The sequence below is a fragment of the Pelodiscus sinensis genome, chromosome 17 (genome assembly GCF_049634645.1).
Source record: "Pelodiscus sinensis isolate JC-2024 chromosome 17, ASM4963464v1, whole genome shotgun sequence".
NCBI classification, from domain to species: Eukaryota; Metazoa; Chordata; order Testudines; family Trionychidae; genus Pelodiscus; species Pelodiscus sinensis.
In genome coordinates, this window is record NC_134727.1 from 6,632,324 (window position 1) to 6,656,704 (window position 24,381).

Here is a 24,381-nt window from a genome sequence, read left to right on the forward strand (position 1 = left end):
GGTTTTGAAATATACTTCCAATCCTAGCAACAGCTAATAAGTCTGCCTGCATTTTTTTTTATCATGAAACCTATTTGTATAGTATTTGTAACCTTGTAATAGAATAGAAATCAACATAGAATAGAAATCAACATAGAATACAAGTAAGCAAGTTCTCAAGCAAATGTTTTCCAAAACTTAAATAATCTTCCCTTTCCAAACAATTCAACTTTTCATCATAAAGTTTAGAGGAATGTGATTCTGATGTAAATTTCTCTGATTCCGCAGGGTTATTAGTCCCTTCATACTAACTAAATATATAGTTTTTGGCTTTTTATACTTTTGTAAACTCACAATAGCTTGCTCTACTGAAATTATTTTGCTGCTATAAAGTGATTCCTCCGTTCATGTTTGAGACACAATGGGAATTTTCTGTAATATATTTTTTGGCTCCTAGACATGCCTCAGTTTCCTTGTGCATGTTGCATTGCTGACCAGTCGGGGCAAAAGAATTAACACTGCTCCTGGGATAGTGCCAGAGATAGGAGACATGTGCACTGTCCCCAAAACCAGTCTGAAACCCACTCAAATCAAGAGGGTCTAGCATGACCCATAGACGTCCCACTAACTGAACAATCCAAACCTAACAACAGGAAACTCCAGTAGATGGGTCTTGGGATCTGAGCCGGAGAGCAACACGTAAAGGTGATGAATAGACTCCACCAACCTAGCAAGGCTGGGCACGGTTTCACCAGGATGGCTTCACTTCTGACTAATAAGTGGTTATCTTACTTTGAAAAGGCTGCCTTGTTTCTGCAAATACTGGGAACATTGTGTCCTGACAGCGCACAATATAAGCCTCCTGCAGAACTCTGGCTTCACAGGATTTACTGAAAGGACCTGAGGAGGCAGACAGGGATTGCTGGTGCTAACACGCCAATGTCAGAGTTTTAGCAGCCACAGGCTTACCCCTGTGGAACAATGAGGGTCTTTGGGGATGCAGCATGCGACTAGGGTCACTGCCAGGAGATTTTGCCCCAGCCTGAAATCAGACCAGTCCCTTTGGCTATGTTTAATACGGGAAACCAACAAACAAACCTGAAGCTTTAGTTTAAGCCATTGACAAAACTAATGAACCACTGTGCATAGGAGCTGGTAACAGGGGACTTTTGCAAGGGAATTCTTTAGGTAAAGGAGGAGCAACTGTGAGTTGCGCAAGAGGGCTTAACCCTGAGCAGGAGCGTCAAAGTATTTGCACAAGAACCACTGATTTTGTACAGTACAAAGTCAGTGTTCTTGCGCAAATACTCGTGGCCAACGTAGACAGGCGGCAAGATTTTGCGCAATAGCGGCTGCTGTTGCGCAAAATCTTGCCAGTCTAGATGCACCCATAGTGAATAAGACAGAAAATATCATATTGCCTCTATATAAATCTATGGTACGCCCACATCTTGAATACCACATACAGATGTGGTTGCCTCATCTCAAAAAAGATATATTGGTATTGGGAAAGGTTCAGAAAAGGGCAACAAAAATGATTAGGGGTTTGGAATGGGTCCCATATGAACAGAGATTAAAAAGACTTGGACTTTTCATCTTAGAAAAGAGGAGACTAAGGGGGGGGGATATGATAGAGGTCTACAACATAATGACTGGTATGGAAAAAAGTGAATAAGAAAAAGATATTTTCTTATTCCCACAATATAAGACCTAGCGGTCACCAAATGAAATGAATAGACAGCAGGTTTAAAACAAACAAAAGGAAGTTTTTCTTCACTCAGAGCACAGTCAACCTGTGGAACTCCTTGCCAGAGGATGTGGTGAAGGCTAGGACTTTAACAGGGTTCAAAAAGAGCTAGATAAATTAATAGAGGTTAGGTCCATCAATGGCTATTAGCCAGGATAGGTAGGAATGGTGTCCCTAGCCTCTATTTGTCTGGAAATGGGTGACAGGAGAGGGATCACATGAGGATTACCTGTTGTGTTCCCTCCCTCTGGTGCATCTGGTATTGGCCGCTGTCGGCAGACAGGACACTGGGCTAGATGGACCATTGGTCTTAGTAAGTATGACCCTTACTATTTAATTTACTTCTTCACTAGTGCCAACATCTCTAAAAGAGCAGAGTTACTAGATGTATATTCCAGTTGTTGGTCTTTCTACTCCAATATTTATAATGTTCTTCAGGGTTTCATTTATGAAAAGTCATTAATTTTTATGGATATGCAGATTATATGCACAAACTACAAGTATGTGTCTGAGGTTTTTCTGCCGTTACAGTTTTGGCTTGTTTCAGAAGCCAAAAAGTAATGGACTGTTTAAAATGTCTAATAAAATAGATTTTTTATTGGATTAACAGAATGCACTCAGTTGTTCTTGCTAGCCCATGATTAATATACCAAGTGCTCTTCTTCCTTATGTTGTGCTAATACATTTCAGAATCTTGGAACGGATCACAGATTCCAAACTACCCTCTGATGGGCATGTCTTTAAAGTTACTGAGCCTGTCTCTTCTTTCAACACCGCAGGCAGATTGCTAGAATGAACGCTGTCCTTTCAAATATTGCACTAAGTTTATTAAATCTATACTTCTATACCCAGCTAAAGTTCGTTATTTATGGAGTCAGTCTATCCCTCTAAAAGTACAAATTATTCCACATGGTACTTGGACTCAAATATCCATGCTCACAGCTCCCCCACTATTGAGTTACCATTAGAATATACTTAAAAAACAACAGGATGTCAACAACTTCCACCCCACCATCAGCCTTATCCTAGACCATTCCACACAAGAGATTCACTTCCTTGACACCACAGTACAGTTACATGAGAGACACATTTCCGCCACTTTATACCGGAAAAGTACTGATATGTCTCTAGTTTCCATCCATGACACATTTCACAGTCAATTGTTTATATCCAGGCCCTAAAATTCAACCAGATTTGCTCCAATCCCACAGACAGAGACGAACACCGACAGGGTCTATATCAAGCATTCTTAAAACTGAAATACCCTCCCAGGGAGATGAAAAAACAGATTGACAGTGGCAGACGAGTACCCAGAAATCAGCTTCTTTAAGACAGGCCTGACAAAGAAAACAACAGGATCCCACTTGTCATCACCTACAGCCCCCAACTTAAAGTGCATTATCAACAATTTACCACCTATCCTGGAAAATGTGCCCTCAGTCTCACAAGCCTTGGGGGACAGGCCAATCCTCACCTACAGACAACCCCCTAACCTCTAATAAATTCTATTTAGTAACTATGCAGCCATGGCCGGATTAAGACTTTTAGAGGCCCTAAACACTGAAAAGATTATGGTGCCTCCACCATGCAATTCAAAATAAAAACAATACTATACCGTAAAATCGCTCTTTTTTGTTTTTTTGGTGCCCCTGATTTGCTGGTGCCCTAAACACGTGCTTAGTCTGTCTATTGGGTAATCCAGCCCTGCAAGCAGCACACCTCCATTATACTCATCCAGGAACCCACCCCTGCAATCAACCCCAGCTGCCAACTCTGTCCACACATCTATGCTAGTGACATCATCACAGGACCTTGCCACGTAAACCACCACATCAGAGGCTCATACAACTGCACATCCACCAATTTGCTCTATGCCAGGTCACAACCCCTGGATTCTCAGCTCAACACTTGACGTATATGCAGCAGAGGCAGTGGCAGGAAAGCGGCTGCAGCCAGATAATTAAAGGGGCTGCTTCCTTTTTTTTTTTTGCTCCACCAAATTCGGCAGCCCTTATGCGGGTTGTGAATGAAAAAAGGTTGCGCACCACTGTTCTATGCCATCAAGTGCCTCTCTGCCATGGATATTGGACAAACTGGATAGTCTCTGTAGGAAAGGATTAATGGACACAAATCAGATATTCGAAAAGGTAACACACAGAAACCTGCTAGGGAACATTTTAACTTACCTGGACACTCGTTAATGGAACTCAAGGTTACCGTATTATTACAAGCCAATTTTTAAAAAAACAGCTTGAAAGAAAGTCTTCAGAACTTACTTCATTTACAAGTTTGATACCTGCAACAGAGGTCTAAGTATAGACCTTGCCTGGATAGCCTGCTACATTCCACATCCTAATGACACAAAATATCAAGCACAGGGTACTTAAGAGCACTTAGTACCCACTCTATCAGCTTCATTTAGCATGGACACTCTAATTGACAATTTTTCCCCTTTTTTCCCTTCTTTTTCCTTCTCTTCCCCTCCCCCATCCCCTTTCTCTACTATTTATTTGGAAACCGGACCCCTTAACTCCATTCATCTGAAGAAGTGAGTTGTGCCCACGAAAGCTCATGATTCCATCAACATTTTTTGTTAGTCTCTAAGGTGCTGAAAGACTATTTGTTATTTTTAAAGTTTTTTTCTATTACAGACTAACACGGCTACCCCTCTGAAACTCTTAGAATATAATGAATGAGTTATATTTCCATTCATTTTATTAGGCCTAGAAATTCATTGAATATAGAAATAATGCCAGTTTGCCCTAGTTTGTTCACAAATTGGTCCTGACATCTATAAATATAATTATTTGCCGAACAGCCTGGATGACCATTTCTCAGTACATGAACTATTTGAGAAGTATTTGCTTTTACTAACATGGGATTTTGCAGTTTGGAAAATAAGAACTCTCTAGTCTCTCCTCACCTCAAATGCAATGGGATTAGTGGTCTCAGTCTACGGCAGTGATCCCCAACCTTTTGGGGCTGCCGGGCGCCCGGGGGCAGGGCACCCGGGGCACAAGAGTGGCTCAGGCCGGCCCTGGTCACTAGGCGGGCGCCATGGCGCCCCCGGGCACCGCGTTGGGGACCGCGTAGGGGAAGATGTTTATCTAATACAAGACCTGGATGAATGACTAATTTTTCAGTCCTCTGGCAGTTCAAGGAGTAGGAATCAGTTCAGCCAGAACTGAATCTGAAAATTGCAAAATTTTTCAGTGACTAAAGAGACTTTCATTTGGGTTTTAACAAACAGACTCCAAATGCACTTTTCTTGGCAGGGGCAGGATCTCTTATCACTTTTAAAATATTAGGTAGAGCAATGACCTTGGCGGTGGGAGTACTATGGGGTATTCTGGCACAGATCTCTTACAATCACTGCACTAAACATGATAAGAGAGTCCTCCTCAAATTTGTGTCAAATTCATGAACAGCATCGCGTCGAATGGAACTGTATTTTTGGGGTGCATAAACTATTCATCTGACAAATTTCACCTAGGTTTAGCCATTGCCTGTGAAGGGTATGCATGTGTTCATTTTAAACAAAATGAGGTTTGGAGAGTAGATATGCATAAAGAAGCATGCTGTGGCTCACCACCCTAAGAACAGTCTAGAAAAGGCCAAGGAGAGGGGGGTGAACGCAACATGTGGAGTGGAGAAGTACAAGCATGTGACAAACAAAGCCATATATGGAAAGGTTGAATCTGATTGGTTTAGAAGTTTGTGTTATGTAACCTGTAACTGCCATGTGCTATAAAACAGCAAGGGGAGGGGCTCCTTGTTTGAGGGGCTCTGGCTGATTTTAGTACTAGGGGCTCTCCCTTTGTGCACATTGAATAAAGTATTGAATTGAATTGAATTCAATTGAATTCAATTCAATTGAATTGAAGTATCGAAGACCCTTGATTCTGCCCAGCACCTGACTCTCTGGGAACCACAAAATCCCAACACCAGGAATCATTGATTTGCAACAGCATGACTATGTAGCACCACTTTGAAAACATCCAAAACTAAGAGGTGCCATACATAGGGTTTGAAACGCTGCAGCGCACTGGAGCATAAACAGTTGGCAGTGGGCTGTCCTCAGTCAGCTTACACTCAGATATGTTGGAAAAGTTTGCCTTAGAAGTTAGAAAATGCCAGAACTCAGGTTGCCTGTGCACGCTTAATCAGCCCCTTATGCATATGCAATAGGATATTGTCTGTAATTGCTTGGCTTACATACCATTTCCTCCACAGGACCCCCTGCCTCCTTCAGCACACAGAATGGATGATGCTCCCCAAATGAGCAGCTATTCAATATTGGTTTATTCTCATTGCTCCCTGTGTGGCCACAGGCCTTATTTACTGCACAGTTTTCAAAGTCTGCTCTGCAGAGGGAATTAACAACATCCTTCTGGGCTGTTCTCTGGCTCCCATCAGATACTTCACCAACATTTCTGAATTTATTTTCACAACACCCCTGTGAGCAGCGATGGTGCTATTATCTTCAAGTACTAGCAAGGAACGGAGCAGAAGTTCATAAGTAGACACTGGGATTAGGTGCCCAATTTGAGATACCTCGTTTTCCAGAGATTTACCATCAGATAGCACTTTATGTGGTCAAAGGACAGCATACATTCACTTCCACTTTAGCTGTGCTTAGAACTTTTGAAAACAAGACCCTAGGGCAGGGGTGGAAAACTGCAGGCCCGGGGCTGGATGCGACCCTGGGCTAGCCTGGATATGGCCCATGAAGCACTGGGTCATCTCCAGTATTGGGGAATCTATGCTGATGCTCCAGTCTCCCTGCTGCCTCCCACCCATGGCGCTGGAACACCCAAAGTCTACTAGTTTGGGCCCCTCTATGCTCTGTTGTAGGAGGGGAATGTGGGGAGTGTCTTTCTTCTGCTCATTCGGGGCCACAGTGAGGGTTTTCTTTCCACTTTTTACTTGCATGTGGCCCCCAACTGATTTTTCTATGGGTCAGCGGCCCCTGACTCAAAAATGGTGTCAAGAGTGTCACCTAGGGTGTCGAGCCAGCCTCCCCAAAACTGAGGAACATACAATTGGGGATACCTGTTAATATCCTGGTTTCAGGAACTAGCATCACATACAAAGTCTGTGGCAGAAGCAGGAAGAGAACCCAGTATTCCAGCCCAGCATTTAGCTGCTTTAACCAGGAGATCATCCTTTGTCGTCCTGCAAACCCCTGCCAGACACACACCATCCAATTTCAGCAACAAATGGGTCGGGTGGGGGGGGGGGGGGGGGGGAGAGAAAACCATTTTCTTCACTACAGACCCCAAGCAGATCTGTCATATACACTAAGGGAGGCAGAAGTCATGTGAGGAAAAACAGTATGGCACTCTGGAATTAAGGATTCTGCCAGAAATAAGAGACAGTTTTCTTACACCACCCACCTCATTCCTTCTCCTGTTATCATTATTAATAAGAAATGATAAGTAACCAAGCAGTACTCACCTACATTCTCCAGGGTATTTTTGGAGCACTAAATAATTCCCCATCTTGTTGAACAGAGATGAAAAATTAAGGGATGTCCCTTGTAATAAGGGACCATTGGCCACCCTATTAAAGCCTACCATAAGGGGAGGAGCTACACATGCATAAGGGGGGCTCAATTAAGGTTGCACAGGCAAACATTGGGGGCTTGCCTCTGAAACTTGAATAATGTTCTCTTAATGTAGGGTTTTTTGGTACGGAACCACAATTTAAGTGCATCACATGTTCTACAATGATTGATAATGGTTTCCTCTCCTGATGCTTGCTGTGATATGCAAGTACAGCTGAAAGTGTGCACACTAGACATATCTGAAAGAAAACTTATGACATAATATAGCAATTGTGCTAAATCTATCAAAATGACAAAGTAAATTGTACTAAAGTGAGAACTGTTTGGCCTCAAACCTGAAGTACAGTTATTAAAATGTGTGACAAGCTTTTCATGCTATAAATCAGAAACTCAATACATGTATTAGAAAACTCAAACGAGTTGGTCTCTTATTGTCGTATGCAGATTTGAGGTGGTGTTGTTCTGCACATACATGGATGTTAGAGCAGTAGTGAGAATATATGCATAGATCTATTTGTCAGCCTTGTAATGAAAGCCAGCTATAGATGTCACTGTTTTAGCAGCTCCTTTGTTTCAATGGAAGGCATCTTACTTATTTCTTTTACTTGATGCTATCACAAGGATAATAATCACAAGGATTATTTTAATGTCAAACCCAAATTCCAACATATCATGCTTCTCATGAACATGGTTGTATTTATAGCCAACTGTGATCTCCTTTTTCATCCCTTTCTGTACACGTATTCCTTCTCTGAATGTATTCTATCATCTGCCTGTTCATCAATATGCAAACTCAGTTATTCACCCTGAGTCCTATAGGTCTTGCCTTGAAGTACACACCATTTGATACTGCTGTACAAAGGCAGAATGCTCAGATTTGTGTATCTAGTCGAAGAAAAAAACATTATCTGTGTTCACAGACTTAGTATATACTGTGACATACAATTTCCCATGGTAAAACATGCTGCTATGTGAAGCTATTAAAAAATGTGTTACTAAAGGATCAGAGAGGCAACTTGAGGTAGAAAAGAAAATGGAATCAAGCTGCAAAATCATCTAATCCTTGCAGTTCTCATTTATATCAGCTCAAACATAAAATGGCCACTGATCTAAAACATCTAACATTCACCCAGCGCACCAGTTCAATGAAATAAAATAACTCTACGGATCTACCAGACTTCAGTCTTCAATCAACACACTTTCCGTATACTCCAATAGATGCTATCACTGAGCTCTTGAACAACACCTCACACCAAGCAGCTGGAAATGTCATCTTTGAGTGTTTTTGATTGTTGAGCAACTTTTAGACACTCCACTGAAGGTGTGCAGCATTACTACCCTTTTAACAGCATTAGCTGCATAAGCAGCCGCATCAGAGCAGGGGGCTAGCTGTTCATTTCCTAGAAAGTGTTCAATGTCACTTCATGAAATCTGCAGAGACTATCATCTTTTCACCCAGAGAAGATGCAGGGCCTCATTACTAGGCCTGCGGCACTTCTAAGTAGTCTCCTGGTAAGAATTCTTATCGTGAAATTACAGTGTGGGGCGTTCAAAACTGACAATTCAGCTGGAATTTTTATGCGCTCTTGTGCTCAGAGATGTTTTATGCGTTGTCCCCAGTCAGAATTCTCAAGATGTTTATATTAATCATGGTTCTCTTTAGTGTATTGATTATCACTATAATTTGAGGAAAAAAACAGGCTTTTTTAGCCTTGAAAACTTCGCTCTTGAGCTACAGTACTGTTACGTAGAAAAAATTGCAGCATTAAATATTGAGACCTCTGGAATGCTAAAATGATGTATTGGCACGGCTTCAAATGGCCAAGGAAATATGGGAACATTTAGGTCTAAGTACAGTGCATCGGTTCCCCTCTGCTGTCATCAATTTCACTGCTGTCATTGCCTCTCGTACGAGGGAGCAGACTTTTTTAATAACAGCATTACCAAAATTTCTACTGCAGTTTCTTCTTTAATGTCTTACACTTTTTGTAGTCCTCTGATGTTCTTTCCAGGCACAGGTCTCCCTCTTATGTGAGGCTGTAGTGCCACACACTTTCAGATTAACATTTTTAATAATCTAATTGTATTTATTGCATTATTTTATATGTATTTCCTTTTTATGGGGCACTGATCCTAAAAAAAAAAATGCCACCATCCCACCTTTCAAATAAAACCACGGTTGTTCCAAAAGCTTAAGTATTATTGACTTGTTTTTCATAAAATGTGTCCCTATCCATCCATATTATTATGCTGAATTTGCTTGATAGTAATTTGACTCCTACTTTTTTCAGAAAAATAAAAGGAATTGTTTTAAGTCAGTTCTCAACAAGATTTTCAATCTATGAAATATTTGATGTTTGGCTTGTTACTGTATTCACTGTGCTATCCAGGTTTTTACACTTTTATTTCTTCTTAAGTGAGTTGTTATAATGCTTCATGAATTTACTTTGCAGTGGAAGTCTGAAATAAATTTAATTACCACCAATCTGGTTACCACCGTGTGACATGCAGGGAAATATCCTACAATATGTCTGAAAAACCATATTGTTTTAAACTTATTTATTACTGTGGGTTGGGCTTGTATGGTCTCTCTCCAGGAGCACAATGTGATGTTTGTAACAACCAGAAGATCAAAATCCCATACTGAAAATGTGCCAGACAAGTATGGGCTTTTAGGACAATAAGGAAGAAGAGGCCTTCTTGGGGAGTTCCTAGTGAAAAAATGCAAATTTCCAACCCCAGCCTTCTGAAGCTAGACCCTGAGGATTGTTGTCTACTGATTATCTGCTATCCAAGACCAAGATCAAAGCCCTGAGCTGTACAACAGCTGCTATGCCCAGGCCTGGATTCTGGTTCTCAGTCTGAGACTGTTATGATCTTCTAACCCAGGAGAAAACCAACAGATGGTCTGAAAGACTGATGCCTACCATAGCTCAAGGCTGGATCTCAGGTAAGTTTTATTAGCATTCATGTTGGTTCTCTTAATATTGTAATGTGTTTTCTCTTTAATGTCTTTATCCTACAAGTAATAGTCTTACTTATCAAGAGCTACATGCTTGTAACTGGATATTGCCTCTGAAGAAAAAGCAAAGAACAGATTCTTGCCTTTTAGGCAGTCTGGCTTGCCGGGAAGATCACAAATGTGGACGCACAGCAACTGTGCAGACATTTAAGATCCCTTGGTCAGGAGGGAAAGAGACTCCGGGCTCTGTCCAAGGGAGATACCAGCTGAAGTGCTAGGCATGACAATGGGTGCCCTCAAGGGACCATGAAGGTGGAATACAGGGGCAGTTGCCCTTTACTGAGACAGTTTCTTGTTCCAAGAATTTTCCTTTTGGTCTCTAACATTCATATGCAGAGAATGTAACAACTAATATTTAACCACTGGAATCATTTCTATATATTGTACTATTTGTGGACCTGAAAAAAAAAACCCTAAACTTTTTTATGTTTGCATGCTGAAGCCTCAGTAGAGCTTTTTATCGAAGGCATGCTTTATTTTACTGCACTTGGGAATACTTTCCTTGAGAGAGTCAGACTTTCAGTCCCTTATATTATTGGACTTTAAATATTAGCTCTTTTCCTACAGCCATCTGAGGCAAACAATTTCAGCATTCTCGTTGTCTCTAACCTGTACAGTTTTGAAGGGTGTGGCATTGTTTTGTTTATTTTCAAACAAGGTGTTTGTAAACCCTTGGAAACAAAGGAATTGGCAGGCCACAGCAAGGCACGTTTTGTAAAAGGACATGTTTAACTGTACTAAATAGAGCGGAGGCACAGAAAGAAGAAATAGTGAAACATTTCATCGCAGTTGTAGATATACTAACAGTGAGCTGTCACTTAATCAATGATTTGATAAAAGCTAGAAGAGAAAAGACTTGGAGTATACTCTGTTCCTTGAAAACAATAAATCAATGTCAAAAAGAGTTTGCAGCTTACTGACACTGACACTGTAATGCTTTCCTTGTTTCTCTCCTCATGCTTGCTTCCTTAAAGAACGGAGCTGAGTAAAACGTCCTCACAATCCAGTCTCTTCCCATGACTACGTTTCAGTATGTGCTGCAGCACTGATAGCCTCTAGAACAGGGCTACTCATGTTTGGAAGCTGTGGGGGCCCAGAGCCGGCTCAAGCTATGGGCTGACGGGGCTACCGCCCGGGGCACCTCATTGTAGGGGGCACCGCACGGGGCTGCCGGGTCAGGTGGGGGAGGCACTGCACATGCTCCGTGCACTCAGGGCGGGGCCACGCATGTGCTAGGCACCTGGGGGGCGGGCAGGGCCGCACATGCGTCGCACTCCCGGGGACAGCGCTGTGTTCCTGTGGCCTGGGGCACACGAATGGCTCAGGCCGGCCCTGTGGGGGCCACAGTGATACTCACAGCACATACCAAGGGCTGCAACTTAAGTGTGGTGGCATATATATGCAAATATGTTTGCAAATATATGCAAATTCCTTCTTTCACACTGACAGGCATAAGTACAAAGATGAAGCTTTAAGCTGCGGTGCCGGACCCAAATGTGGCCAGTGTGAGCCAGTCAGTACCTCTCAGGCGCTGCCCACAAGGCTAAGCTTTCAGCACTTCCCAAATGCCCTAGCACTCCCGGCACTTCCTCCCTGGGGGCTAGAAACTCCGACACTCTATAACTGTCTGGCCCAGGCAGTCCATTCACTTGCATCTTTCAGTGCTCACCCCGCCTGGGAGACACCTCCCCATTGTGGAGCGTGTTCCCAGTGGAAGCCATGTTCAAAGAGTCCCACCCATAGGCCATGTGTTGAGCCCCGTGTAAACCAAAATGCGAGGGCCGCAAACAAATGGGCTGCAGGCCGTCTGTGGCCCACAGGCTGCGTGTTGAGTAGCTCTGCTCTAGAATAAGAGGCCGGCTCTACAGAGCGTGGGGCCCAATTCCGGGGGTGGGGCTGCACACTCGCGGGGCCCCGGGTGGCACAGAGCGTGCATTGCATGCTGGAGGCACAACGCATGCCCAGTGCATCCCGGACGTCACGACGCATGCACTGTGCGCCCGCACATGTGCAGTTCCCCAGAGTACAACACATGCGTGGCCCACTGGACACACGGCGCATGTGCCGTGCACCCTGGGGCCCTGTGCAAGCGCTGCACTCCCTGGGCGCGGGGCCCCCACGCTGAATCGGCCTAAGGCCGGCCCTGGAGACCACTAAACCTCAGACAAATTAGTTGAGGGCCACACACAAGTGAGAGTCAAAAAAAAAAAAAAGCCTCAGGGATGTGGCCTCTGTCTGATAAGCAGGGGAAAAAAGACACTCGGGCATTCACTTGACTCATGCAACTTTGGGCTCCAGGGTTCCTCTTGCGTTCTACAGCATGGGGGCTAGATTAAGCGGAAGGCTAGATGAAGCTCTGAGGTGGGGCCAGAAATGAGGGGCTCAGTGTGCAGTGGAGGATGCTGTGGAGAGGAGTGTGGGTGCAAGGTCTAGGTGAGTGGTAGGGTGCAGATTTGCATAGAAGGTAGGGTGCAGGAGCAGGCTTGGGGTGGGGGTGGGGGTGGGGTCTGGCTGGGAGGTAGGGCAGTCTGGGGATGCGTGGTGTGAGTTGAAGGTAGGGTCAGAAGCAGGATGGGGCTGCAGGTGGGATAGAGGGCATTGGGTCTGGGCGGGGGAAGGCAAGACTGAGGTGCCTACCTGGCGCAGCTCCCAGTGGGGGGCACAGGTTGCTCCATACTGCCCTCCATTTAGAGGCACCGCCCCTCACTGCTCCCATTGGCCACAATGCCCAGCCAATGGGAGCACCAGGGGTAGAACCTGAAAGCCAGTGTAGGAAGAGAGCTTCCCTGTGCTATGTGCCCAGACGCTTCTTCTCTGCCAGGCAGAGCCCATGGGCCAGATGCAACAGGTGGCTTGCCTTGATCTGTCGCACAAGGCTCAGTGCTCCCCCCAGGAACAGGAGTGATGAACCTCCCTTACACCCAAGGCCCAGCCCTATGGGTCCCCCCTGCAGCTTGCCCGGGGGCCTGGCGAATCCTTCAGCTCACCTGATCTTATGCTTTATAAGGGAAACCAGGAAGCTACAAAATTGAAGGTTCCAAATTCATTTGGATCACCCCCATATTGGACATTGGACTGAACCTATGAATTAATTCTAAGAACTCTTTGTAATTCTGAAGCGCGTCACCTCTACTATAAAACTGGTCCCAGAACCATACTCATGTCTGTCGGTAGAATGAACCAATCCTCTCTCTTTTCTTTTAAAATGTATTTTAATTTAGTAAATAAATATTGGCTATAAGCATATATTTGGGTAAGATTTTAAGTATTTAGGAGCTTGGTGGCTAATGTGATCTGTAGGAATTGGCAGAACTTCTTTTATGATTAACAATATTTTCAATAATCATTGTATGTGTCTTGGCTGTCCATTCACTTGGCTGTTACAAGTCAGTTACTTCATGGGAACTATGTTTTGGCTTCCATGTAACCAGTGAGGAATTGTCAAAGCTATTTTGTTTGTGGCTTGGTGAATGTAAATGTTCGAATAGCCACCAGTTTTGGTATCATCTGACCCATTCTTTGCTGTTTGCCCTAATGAGCAATCTCAGCATCGCCCAACCTGGCACCCGGGTCACACAAGCATTATTTTAATTTCTGCAAAATGCCAAGTTGTTTAGAATTTGAAATATATTGAAACTTTTTCGAGTTCTGAAGGTGCAAGGAAATAAGCTCTTGCTGACTTAACTCACTTGGGTTCACAAGGTGATATGGGGCACTAGCCTTTATACGATTAACCTAATCAGAACATTATTAGTGATTTCAGACTTTACTCACAGAACGGCTGCTGTACTGCAATTATTTCTAGTTTAATTTACTGCTTCATTTAGAGGCTCCAGGTTCTTTGATTTATAAAAGATTAGGCTTGGAAGAGACCTCAGAAGGTCATCTAGCCCAACCATCTGCTCAGAGCAGGACCAACCCCAATTAAATCATCCCAGTCAAACTATAATAGCCTCTAGGGATGGAGAGTCCACCACTCTCCCTAGATAACCCATTCCAGTGCTTTATCTGCCCCCCACCTCCTAGCGAAAAAGTTTATCCAGGGGAACCGATGAGCCTTAGAAACAGACAGCTATATCACCTATTTTATACATATCCAAGAGTGTTCTGCAGTCGGTCTGCTGCATACCTTGAACAAAACCCTTCACTGTCTCATTCTCCCCTTCACATTTTTATCTAATTATACTGTAAATGCTTCTAAGCAGACACTGTCATTCTATCTATCTACAAAGTGTCTACAACAATGAGGCCCTGATCCTGACCGGAGTCTCTAAGCACTACTCTAACACAAATGAGGATAAACTAATGCTATTACAGTAATAAGCAGATTTCAGGAGTCTAAATAGGACATGCTCACATCACGTATGATAAGTTTTCACTTAGTACCAGAATCATTTTCGCGATCAGGGCTTTTTTGCGCAAAACAGTACTGTCCTGTTTACACTGGCCCTCTTGTGCAAATGATTTGCGCAAAAGGGCTTTTGCCCGAATGGGAGCAGCACAATATTTCTGCAAGAACACTGATGATCTTACATGAGATCGTCAGTGTTCTTGCGGAAATTCAAGCGGCCAGTGTAGACAGCTGGCAAGTTTTTCTGCAAAATCAGATGATTTTGTGGAAAAACTTGCCAGTCTAGACATAGCCATACTCTCTGGCTATGTCTAGACTACACTTTATGTTTGAAAAAAGATATGCAAATTCTGCAGGAATTTGCCTATCTTCTTTCAATCTCACTTTCGAAAGTGGATCTTTCAAAAGTGAAAGTAGTCTGGATGCTTTTTTTCAGACCTCCCCCCATTTCGAAAAACCGCTCTTCCTTAAAAAATGTGTCCAAACTAATTTTGCTTTCGAGAGTGAGATCAGAAGAAGATAAGCAAATTTCCGCAGATGCTCTTTCAAAAATAAATCATAGTTTAGACGTACCCTCTCATGGAGACAGTGAACAGGGACAGACCTGCTGTAATTAAATATAATACAAGCTATTTAAACGTTAACCTGGACAGGGAGGATGTTCATGAATTAAATTATGTGATGCCTCCTATCTGTCCCCCAGAGATCTACAGCCATCCTGCATTAGTGCATTCCCAGGATTGCTTGTTGATCAGGCTCAAGAATCTAATCAGAAAAACTGGTTGGGCTCCTACAAACTTATTTTCATTATTAGAAACATTCCTGGAATGCATGCAGTTACTAAAATAGTGCCCATATTATTGAGATTATATGATCCTAATCAATATTAATGCAGCCCTTAATCTTCTGAGTAACCCATAGTGAACTAGACATTTCCAGAAGTCTGAAAAGACTCTGGCCGAGCCAAGTATTCAGCACAACAAAGTCCCAGGTCTCTTCACTAAGACTCCCAAATGCTCTCAATTTGGCAAAACATTCTGTATCTTTGGCCTCGTGGATGATGTATGTTCACACAGATTCCTTTTCCTCGGATCCTTACATTTTTCCTTTGTGGTGCTTTGCTAGTTTTCTTTAAATCACCTATAAAACAACTGAACCAGCACTAAACAAACAACATTTAATCTACTTAGACCTTAACAAAGAGATTAAGGCTCTTTAATATATTCACTTTTTATTAAATTACAAACAATACCCTTGTACTTAATGTCATTTACGTAAACATATTGTAACACTCATCCTGTCTCTTTGATCAGCAATTGTACTGCCAGACGCCTTGCTGGGATAGGGAGTTTTTCAACACCAGCATCTGGTTGTTTGGCAGACTTCCCATTTCGGCTGGCACAAATTCATTTTCCAGAGAGCACATCACATGCTGATGTTGCTACTGAAGTCCTTCAGCATCTTCCAAAGAGCCTTTTCCCTTAGAATCTGAATAAGGCTTTAGGCTGTGTCTACATTAGCACCCCTTTCCGGAAAAGGGATGCTAATGAGACACATCGTAATTGCAAATTCTGCGGGGGATTTAAATATCCCCCACAGCATTTGCATTTACATGGCTGCCGCTTTTTTCCGGCTTGGGATTATGCCGGAGAAAAGCGCCAGTCTAGACGCGATTTTCCGGAAAATAAACCCTTTTCCAGAAGATCCCTTATTCCTAGGTTTATTTTCCGCGTCTAGACTGGCGCTTTTCTCCGGCATAACCCTGAGCCGGAAAAAAGCGGCAGCCATGTAAATGCAAATGCTGCAGGGGATATTTAAATCCCTCGCGGAATTTGCAATTGCGATGTGTCTCATTAGCATCCCTTTTCCGGAAAGTGCACAGCCTAAGAGTGTGCAAAATTAGATCTATTTGTGGATTACTTCTGCTTGAATGCCTCATAGTAGATCTCTAATTAGACACCTGAGATTTAACATTGACACACAGCCCTCCCCTCCCATGGTGCCCTTTACCATTCATCCAGTTTATACAGATTAATTTGAATTTTAACCCTATCTTCCAAAGCAATTGCAATGCCTCCCAACTTAGAATTGTCTGCAAACAATATAAGCATACTCCCTATGCTATGATCTAAATCACTGATGAAATATTGAACAGAACCAGATCCAGAACTGATACCTGTGGGAATTCACTCATTATGCCCTTCCTGCATGACTGTGAACCACAACTACTCTTTGGGAATGATTTTCCAACCAGTAATGCACCCACTTTATAGTAGTTCCATCACTGTTGCCTTTTCCTAGTTTGTTCATGAGTGGTCATGTGAGACTGTATAAAAAGCATTACTGAAGTCAAGATATACTATATCTACCACTTCCCCCTATCCACAAGGTTTGTTACCCTGCCAACAAAAGCTATTGGATTGATTCCACATGGTTTGTTCTTGACAAATCCATGCTGTTACTTATCTTATTATCTTCCAGATGTTTGTCAATTGATTGCTTAATTATTTGCACCAATGTCTGCCTAGGAGCAATTTTGGTATTAGCCTCTTCTGTAACTCCTTCCTATGTTTACGTTCCTTGCTATAGCTTTGTCCCCTATGGTTTCAGCTGAGGTAACATCATATAAGATGTATGTTTGCAGATCTGTTATAAGTCCTAGTTCCCCTCATACACCCAAGTAGGAAAGGGAAAATCAGATAGCCAGTTAGATGGAAAGTATAAGTACGTAGAATTTTTCAAAGCTAGCTTATATTTCTAGAGAACTTAGCCTTCCTCCCTGCCTGAGAATACATGCACACATACACGTTTTTATCTAAGTGCGTACATGGATTTGCTAAAATGGCACAATGATCATGTAAATCATCTGTGTTTGAATGTGTGTGAGAGAGATTATGCATATATATGCGCAAATGTGTGCTGAGAGGGATTTATAGCTCTGTTAGTACAATCAACACTGGCTTTTTTCCCAAAAAAATGTCTGTAAGGTCCAGAGCTGCATGTGTGTTACCTTTATTGCACCTCCGCTTTGTCCTATAAAAGGGACAAAAAAGAAAGCACGAAAGAAATGAAACAAAATGAAGCTCAGTTATAAAAGCCCCTATTGAGTGCCCAAAATTAACTCTTATAAATTATATACAATTGCAAGCAGCTGAGCAGGAAGACGACAACAGCTTTTTGAGGTAACAGGAAAACAACAAAGCTTGCTCATTAAAGCTTGCAGGGACAATCAATTTATTTAATCTTTCAGATTCAATAGATCTTTCCTACGCAAAATGTAACTGTGAACTTAGCAGTATATGAAACGCATGCCAAACAGGTTAAGGAAAAGCATCTCTGAGACATATGCTGCAGAGGCTAATACATAAAGGAATAGCAGTTGAAATATGCAACTGTATTGCAATATCAACACCTTGTTTACTCGGTAATTCTCCGAAACATCACTTTAGATAACAAGAAGGGCATTATTTTTTCATTCCCTAAACCTCCATGCTAGTCAAATAGAGTTTACATTTTTTTACTTAATCCTATTGTACAGAATTCATTTTTAACCAGAGAAACTGAAGCCACTTGCAGAATTTTCATAATGAGTGGTACTGTTCTCTGCTAAATAAGTGAACATTTACAGTCAAATTTCTTCCTTCAATATTTAAAGATAATCCACATCACAGTTCAGCTGAAATGGCAGCCTTACATTTTCTCAAGGCCCCCTCCCCTGCTGCCAACTTTGTGAAGGAAACACAAGGGTCAATACCGCATTTTAAAGAGAATTGAATGGGAATCCTTGAATGGGATTTTCAAGAGGGACTAAGGGAGTCAGGTACCTTATTAAAAGTCAGGGATAGTTGGGTGCCTGACTATTGCTCTAGAGGAGTATATGTATCCTAAAATGTGATCAAGCCAATTGCAACCCTACTATGGGCATTAAGCCACCACGAATTAAGAAAACAGACCACCACATCATCAAAGGTTAATTTGAAGATAGATTTTTAAATGCAATTGTCAAAAACTAGCTGGCAGTTTCTGCTATCCAGAATGGGAGGAAGGGAAAAAAGTAAACAAAACTGAAAACCTTGGTGGCTGGAAAACTTTGAGACTGAGTGCCTCTAATATTTGAAGTGCATTAAATGTTAAAAAAGCAGTGATCCAGTAGGGGTCGTTATGACCTGTGTGCTTTGTAGAAGTAGGTTATAAAAGTCTAAACAACAGGGTGTGCTTTGAAACAGTCCTCCAATACCATCTTGATAGATGTTTTTCTTGACACCTTCTCTTCCCACAGGAAACACACTGCAGTGGCCACAGCAAGTGTAATGATAAACATCTAAACAGCTACTGGAGTTGTGATCTGGGCTTTTCACCAGGAGCAACTTAAGGTCACAAACTTGATCTTTTCAAGGTGCAGATTGCAAAGCCACCTTTCACTCAGCACATGCTAACTCTATACTGGAATGAACCCCTTTTTTAAGAGAGGAATTTGAAAAACATTTTGAATTTTTAGCTCTACTGTCAAAATCAGAATGAAATGTGAACAAGTTAGATGTTCTAAAGTTCTAGTTCTTTGCTAATACTTCAACACTTTTCTGCTTCAAAAGGAAATAGAAGGCTCATAGAGGAAAATAGTTTTCACTTTAACTACATAGTCTTCAAATTGATTTACAAGTAATCCCCAATTTCTCCTTTCTTAATCTCTTTGAATATGACTTATTAGTAGATGTTAAGCTTTACTGTGATCATTTCTTTCACTGTAACATGGCAGCTTCCTAGAACTGATGACCTGGAAAGTCATCCTAAAGTACACAACTCCAGTTACATAGAATAAGTAGCTGGAGTTGACTTAACTTAAGTGGAGCTTGGAGCCATCCCCACGGCATGAGGCCAACAGGAGCAAATGCTCCCGTTGGCATCCCTTACTCCTCGCAACTGCGAGGAATGTAGGCATCAGCCAGAACACTCAGCATTTGATTTACAGGTCTATACTAGACCTGATAAATCAAACACCAGAACATCCATCTCCAGTGCAACGAGTGAAGATGTGCCTTGAGTGACTTAATCTGAAAGACAATGAACCTACTATTTAAAATGTATGACTTGATTTAAGTTTGTGGAAAAAATGTATCCATCTTTTTTTGTTTGTTTGTTTGTTCTGCTAAACACAGAGTTTCAAAGGCCTATAATCTTTACCACAAACCCTATGAGCTATTCTTTAGCTACTCCATGAAGTAAACAAGAATGACAGAACAAGAAACCCCTGAAAATACAGGAACCTTTTTACCTTTACAACTAGGCCTAAGGTTCCTGGCATTCTTTGAGAACTATAGAACTATACATCCAATGTACAGTGGTGATTATGTCATTGGGATATGGCCCCATTTAAATATGAAAAAGTAAAATCAGAATAAAATGGATTTGTCTTTATCCCCAGAGCCTGTGCCCCAGAAATCCCTTACTATCAACTGGCAGAGGAAACAGGCAGGCATATGGCTTACAGGGGTCCTCTGGATTTGATACCTACAATACAAATTCCCTGAACACTGACACATACGGTCTCTTCTGAAAGCTTGTGTCATGCTGGTCTTCATAGTCATTATGAAACATTTGTACAAATAACACGTAGGGAGTTGTCAATATATACTGAAAGTGAAATCCTTAAGGTTTGTGACTTGGGTCTGGTCCTCAAAAGTTTCTTTCAGGCAAGACATGCTAATGTACTCAGACAGATAAAGTAGTGTCTACTTCAAAATGAATGTCTATTTATAGGCTAAGCAAAATGCTAATCAAGTGATTACAAAATCTCCAGGGGAGACAATGGGAGTGGAGGGAGGCAAGAGGAGATGAAGCCATATTACAGACAAAGACAACTGATTGTTGGAACTGTATGTTGAGGTGCAGATTTACATCCAGTTATCTTCAGCCCAACAGAAAAGCTGCCAGCTGCCTTGTCTCATGAACAAAGCATCACATCAGTCAAGCTCTTTGACACTGGGAGAGAAACTTTGGGTGAGCTTAATAAGACAGGGGAATGTCATGTTAGTTAAGCTTACATACTAGAAAGGATTTTAGGATTTTATTTTGTATGTAAGCTTGTGATTCCATTCATTCTGTTTCCTTTTTCCTCAAATCTGTTCTTTGTCGAATAAACTTCTTGTTATTGTAAACATATCTAAGTGCTTTTGGTAAAGATGTGATCTAAGGTGTATCTGAAGAGCAGAGGATATGGGAATTCTGGGAGTGTTCAATGAATCGGGGGGGGGGTTGGGTACTCCAGGGGGACTCTCAGAGTGCAACAACGCTCGAAATAAGCTACAGAATTTGAGCTACACTATTTCAAGCTTATTTTGATATAGTCAATTTCAAACTTTGGTGTTGTCTACACAGTGCCAAATCTTGAAATAGATCACTATTCTTACAAGTCCCTTAATCCTCGTAGAACCAGGTTTACCGGGATATCGGAATAGTGCGCCCGTTATTTTAATTGCATTTCAAAATAACCGGCACACCGTCAAGGGTATGTCCACACTATCCTTCCGGTATCCCAAAATAGCATTTCCCATTTTTTTTAATTGTATCCTTTGGTATATATGGCTGTGACTATTTTCTTCCACTATTTGATCTGAGGAAGTGGGTCTGGCCCACGAAAGCTCATCATCTAATAAACCACCTTGTTAGTCTTTAAAGCGCTACATAGTCCTGTATTTTGTTTTATCACTATTCTTTAAGATAAAGCATCCTTGCCCTATGGAGCTTCAGGGGGTAGCCGAGTTAGTCTGTTACAGAAAAAAAACAGCAAGCAAATGGAATGGTAGCACTTTATAGACTAACAAAACATGTAGATGGTATCATGAGCTTTCATGGACACAGCCCATTTCTTTAGATGACGGGAGTTATGACTAGAGGATAAGAAAACTTGAAATTAATTGGGGGGGGGGGAGAGAAAGATGCTCTGTTGCCCACCCCCCTACCTCTATACATAAAGTATCAAGAGAAAAAGTGCTAAACCTGAATAGATAAAGATCAAAGTCAGTGATGCATTACTAAGGCAGGAAGGATACCATTCAGAAAGCTGTTAGCAACCTCAGTGTCTTTTGTTTCAGTGATAAAGGCTCCATCTCTCCATCTCTTGATTAAGTCCATAAGTACTAGAATTGAATTGCATATATATGCAAATTCAATTCTAGTACTTATGAACTTAATCAAGATATGCGTCACCCAAGTAGAGGAGGAAAACAATTCCCATATGAAACTCATGGAAAATAAACGAAGCTACATTTTTTACTTTGAAAGTTTTGTTCTATATATGCAATGTAAGTAAACCCACTTTTTCTATGTTTAGTAATTATTTTAAAAAATAATTTTAGGAAAGAGGATGGTTTCTTTATAAACAGGCAAAATATGAACTTTAGAATAAATATTTAGGTAAGATTCTAATATATTTTACCATCTTCACCATATGAATTTCAACAAATTAATTTAAATGGGTCTGAGCCTTAGCTGGTGTAAATGGAGTTATACTGATTTACAACAGCTGACTATTCAAGGACTATTAAACAGAAATTTAAAAGAAAAAAAAAACCCTAGATTTTTACCATTTCTCCTTTCATGGTCTCTCTGTTATAGAATTTTATCCCTGAAATATAGATGAACTTATATTTAGCCTTTACATGAGATTCATCAGCATCAATATTTTACAACTTAATCAGCTCAACTCCTGCAGGTTTGAGCCATCTACGACTTCATCAACACTTACTGGGTCTTGATAGCTGAGGACCTCCAGGATACTATTGAGTAATTCTACACAGTACTTCTTCTCTTGAAGCTGGAGTAGTTGGTTTTCCCTTTGTTCCAATAATTCTTTCAGTTCTTTGGTAATCACTGGAAGCAGAATGTCCCTGCATTCTGGAAAGTAAAATATTCTCTTATTAACAGGAAAAATTCCACACTATACTGAAATAAACCCTTGTTGAAACAATGAAACACAAAAAGCTTCCCCCCACCCCACACACCCTGCTTTAATGGCACAAGCCTCCATTATCTCAGTATTCTTAATGTCTCTCCCATGTCCTAAGGACTCTTCAACTTCTTTGACACTTCCGCTGCTTACCAATGCACAGTAAACCTGTGGAACTCCTTGCCAGAGGATTTTGTAAAGACTAGGACTTTAATAGCTTTAAAAAAAGAGCTAGATAGATTAATGGAGGTTAGGTCCATCAATGACTTTTAGCCATGATGGGTAGAAATGGTGTCCCTAGTCTCTGTTAGTCAGGAAATGGGTGACAGGAGAGACATCACATGAGGATTACCAGTTGTGTTCCCTCCCTCTAGGGCATCTGGTATTGGCCACTGTTGGCAGACAGGATACTGGGCTAGATGGACCCCTGGTCTGACCCAGTATGACCGTTCTTATGTTCTTAATGCACTTTACACAAGTTACAAACCAGAACAATAAAATTGAACGTGGCCTTCGGGTAAGTTGGCTCAATGATAGGGACATTTGTCTATGACAACTTATTACTCCATGTATGAAAGATTGCAAAGAACTCCCATATTTCTTCAAAATGTGAAATGCTGTATTTAAAGCAAGCTGGGTTTATGCTCTGTTGAGATGTTGGGTTGCTTTTATTTTGTGATGAGTTTGTTTCATTTGTTTGACAGGAGTAAGATTTCTTCCTTCCTTCTTACATACATTTTTCTGAGGGGAAACATTTGAGGCAGGAAAGGGTTCACACATGCCCAGAAAGTAAATTATATTATTATTATTATATGGAAGCAAACATTAAGTACATGTGAACACTTCAGAGAGACCCACTCAACAGACATGGACACTTAATAGTGGATCTAATGAGAAGACTCCTAGCAGCAGCCGAAGTTCCAAGATATTAAGAGCTGAGCCAATTTCAGTGCGCATTTTCATCTGAGAAACCCCACCGAAATGATAAGTCTACTATATTGTCAGCTAAAAGAAACTGATATTTTATATAGGATAAAACTGTTCTTTGGAAAGTTTGGGAGAAAGCCCTATATTAACTAGAAATAAACAACTTTAAGAAAAGTTAAGTGACCACCGGTAAAGACTAGAGATACTTCCAAAATTTTATATTATATACAGCCAAATAATTATGACTCAGGAACATTCAGTATTATTTTCATTATAAAGCTGAGCAAGCAAAAGAGATGTAGTGGAACACTGAATGAGGTAGAGGAGAGATCATTTTAACTGTACTTTCTTCTCATTTCTATAAAAGCCATCCAACAACAGATCAAAAGCTGAACTTAGCTTCAGAGATTTCACCTAAAACCAAAAGGATTATAAGAAATATGCAGACCTGTTGAAAACCTTTCAGCTGAAATTCTGACCATTGTTTCAGGTGACACCTCATACTTTACAATTGTTTTTGTGAGCATGGATTTGTTTTCCTTGGATCAAAAATTCTTCATCGTGCTACTTTCACTTTTCACTCAGAATGTGTCAATTTCTAGTTGGAAATGAGCTTATTTTTCCAGAAAGGGAGCACTTTTGAATGAACAAACAGAACAAAACATGAAGCCTTCACTTTTTTTTTTAATCACACAAATGTACATAATAAAACCCACATTTTAAAAGCTTTATGTTCCTTGGGATTTTTTAACTTAACACCATGTGATAGAACAATTTTCAATCACTGGAACATTAATTCAAAAGGATCTGGACAAAATGGTCTGAGGTTAATAGGATGAAGTTT

The 24,381-nt window shown here is 41.3% G+C and overlaps 1 protein-coding gene across 2 annotated transcripts in view; it reads right to left on the minus strand.

Annotated features, from left to right (window-relative positions):
• The window catches only part of DOCK2 (dedicator of cytokinesis 2), a 497,337-nt gene that overhangs the window by 299,834 nt on the left and 173,122 nt on the right, over positions 1-24,381 (minus strand). For both annotated transcript variants that reach the window (XM_075900153.1, XM_075900154.1), the window contains one exon: positions 22,410-22,558. In XM_075900153.1, the coding sequence (XP_075756268.1) occupies positions 22,410-22,558 (149 nt within the window). The remainder of the gene's footprint in view (positions 1-22,409; positions 22,559-24,381) is intronic.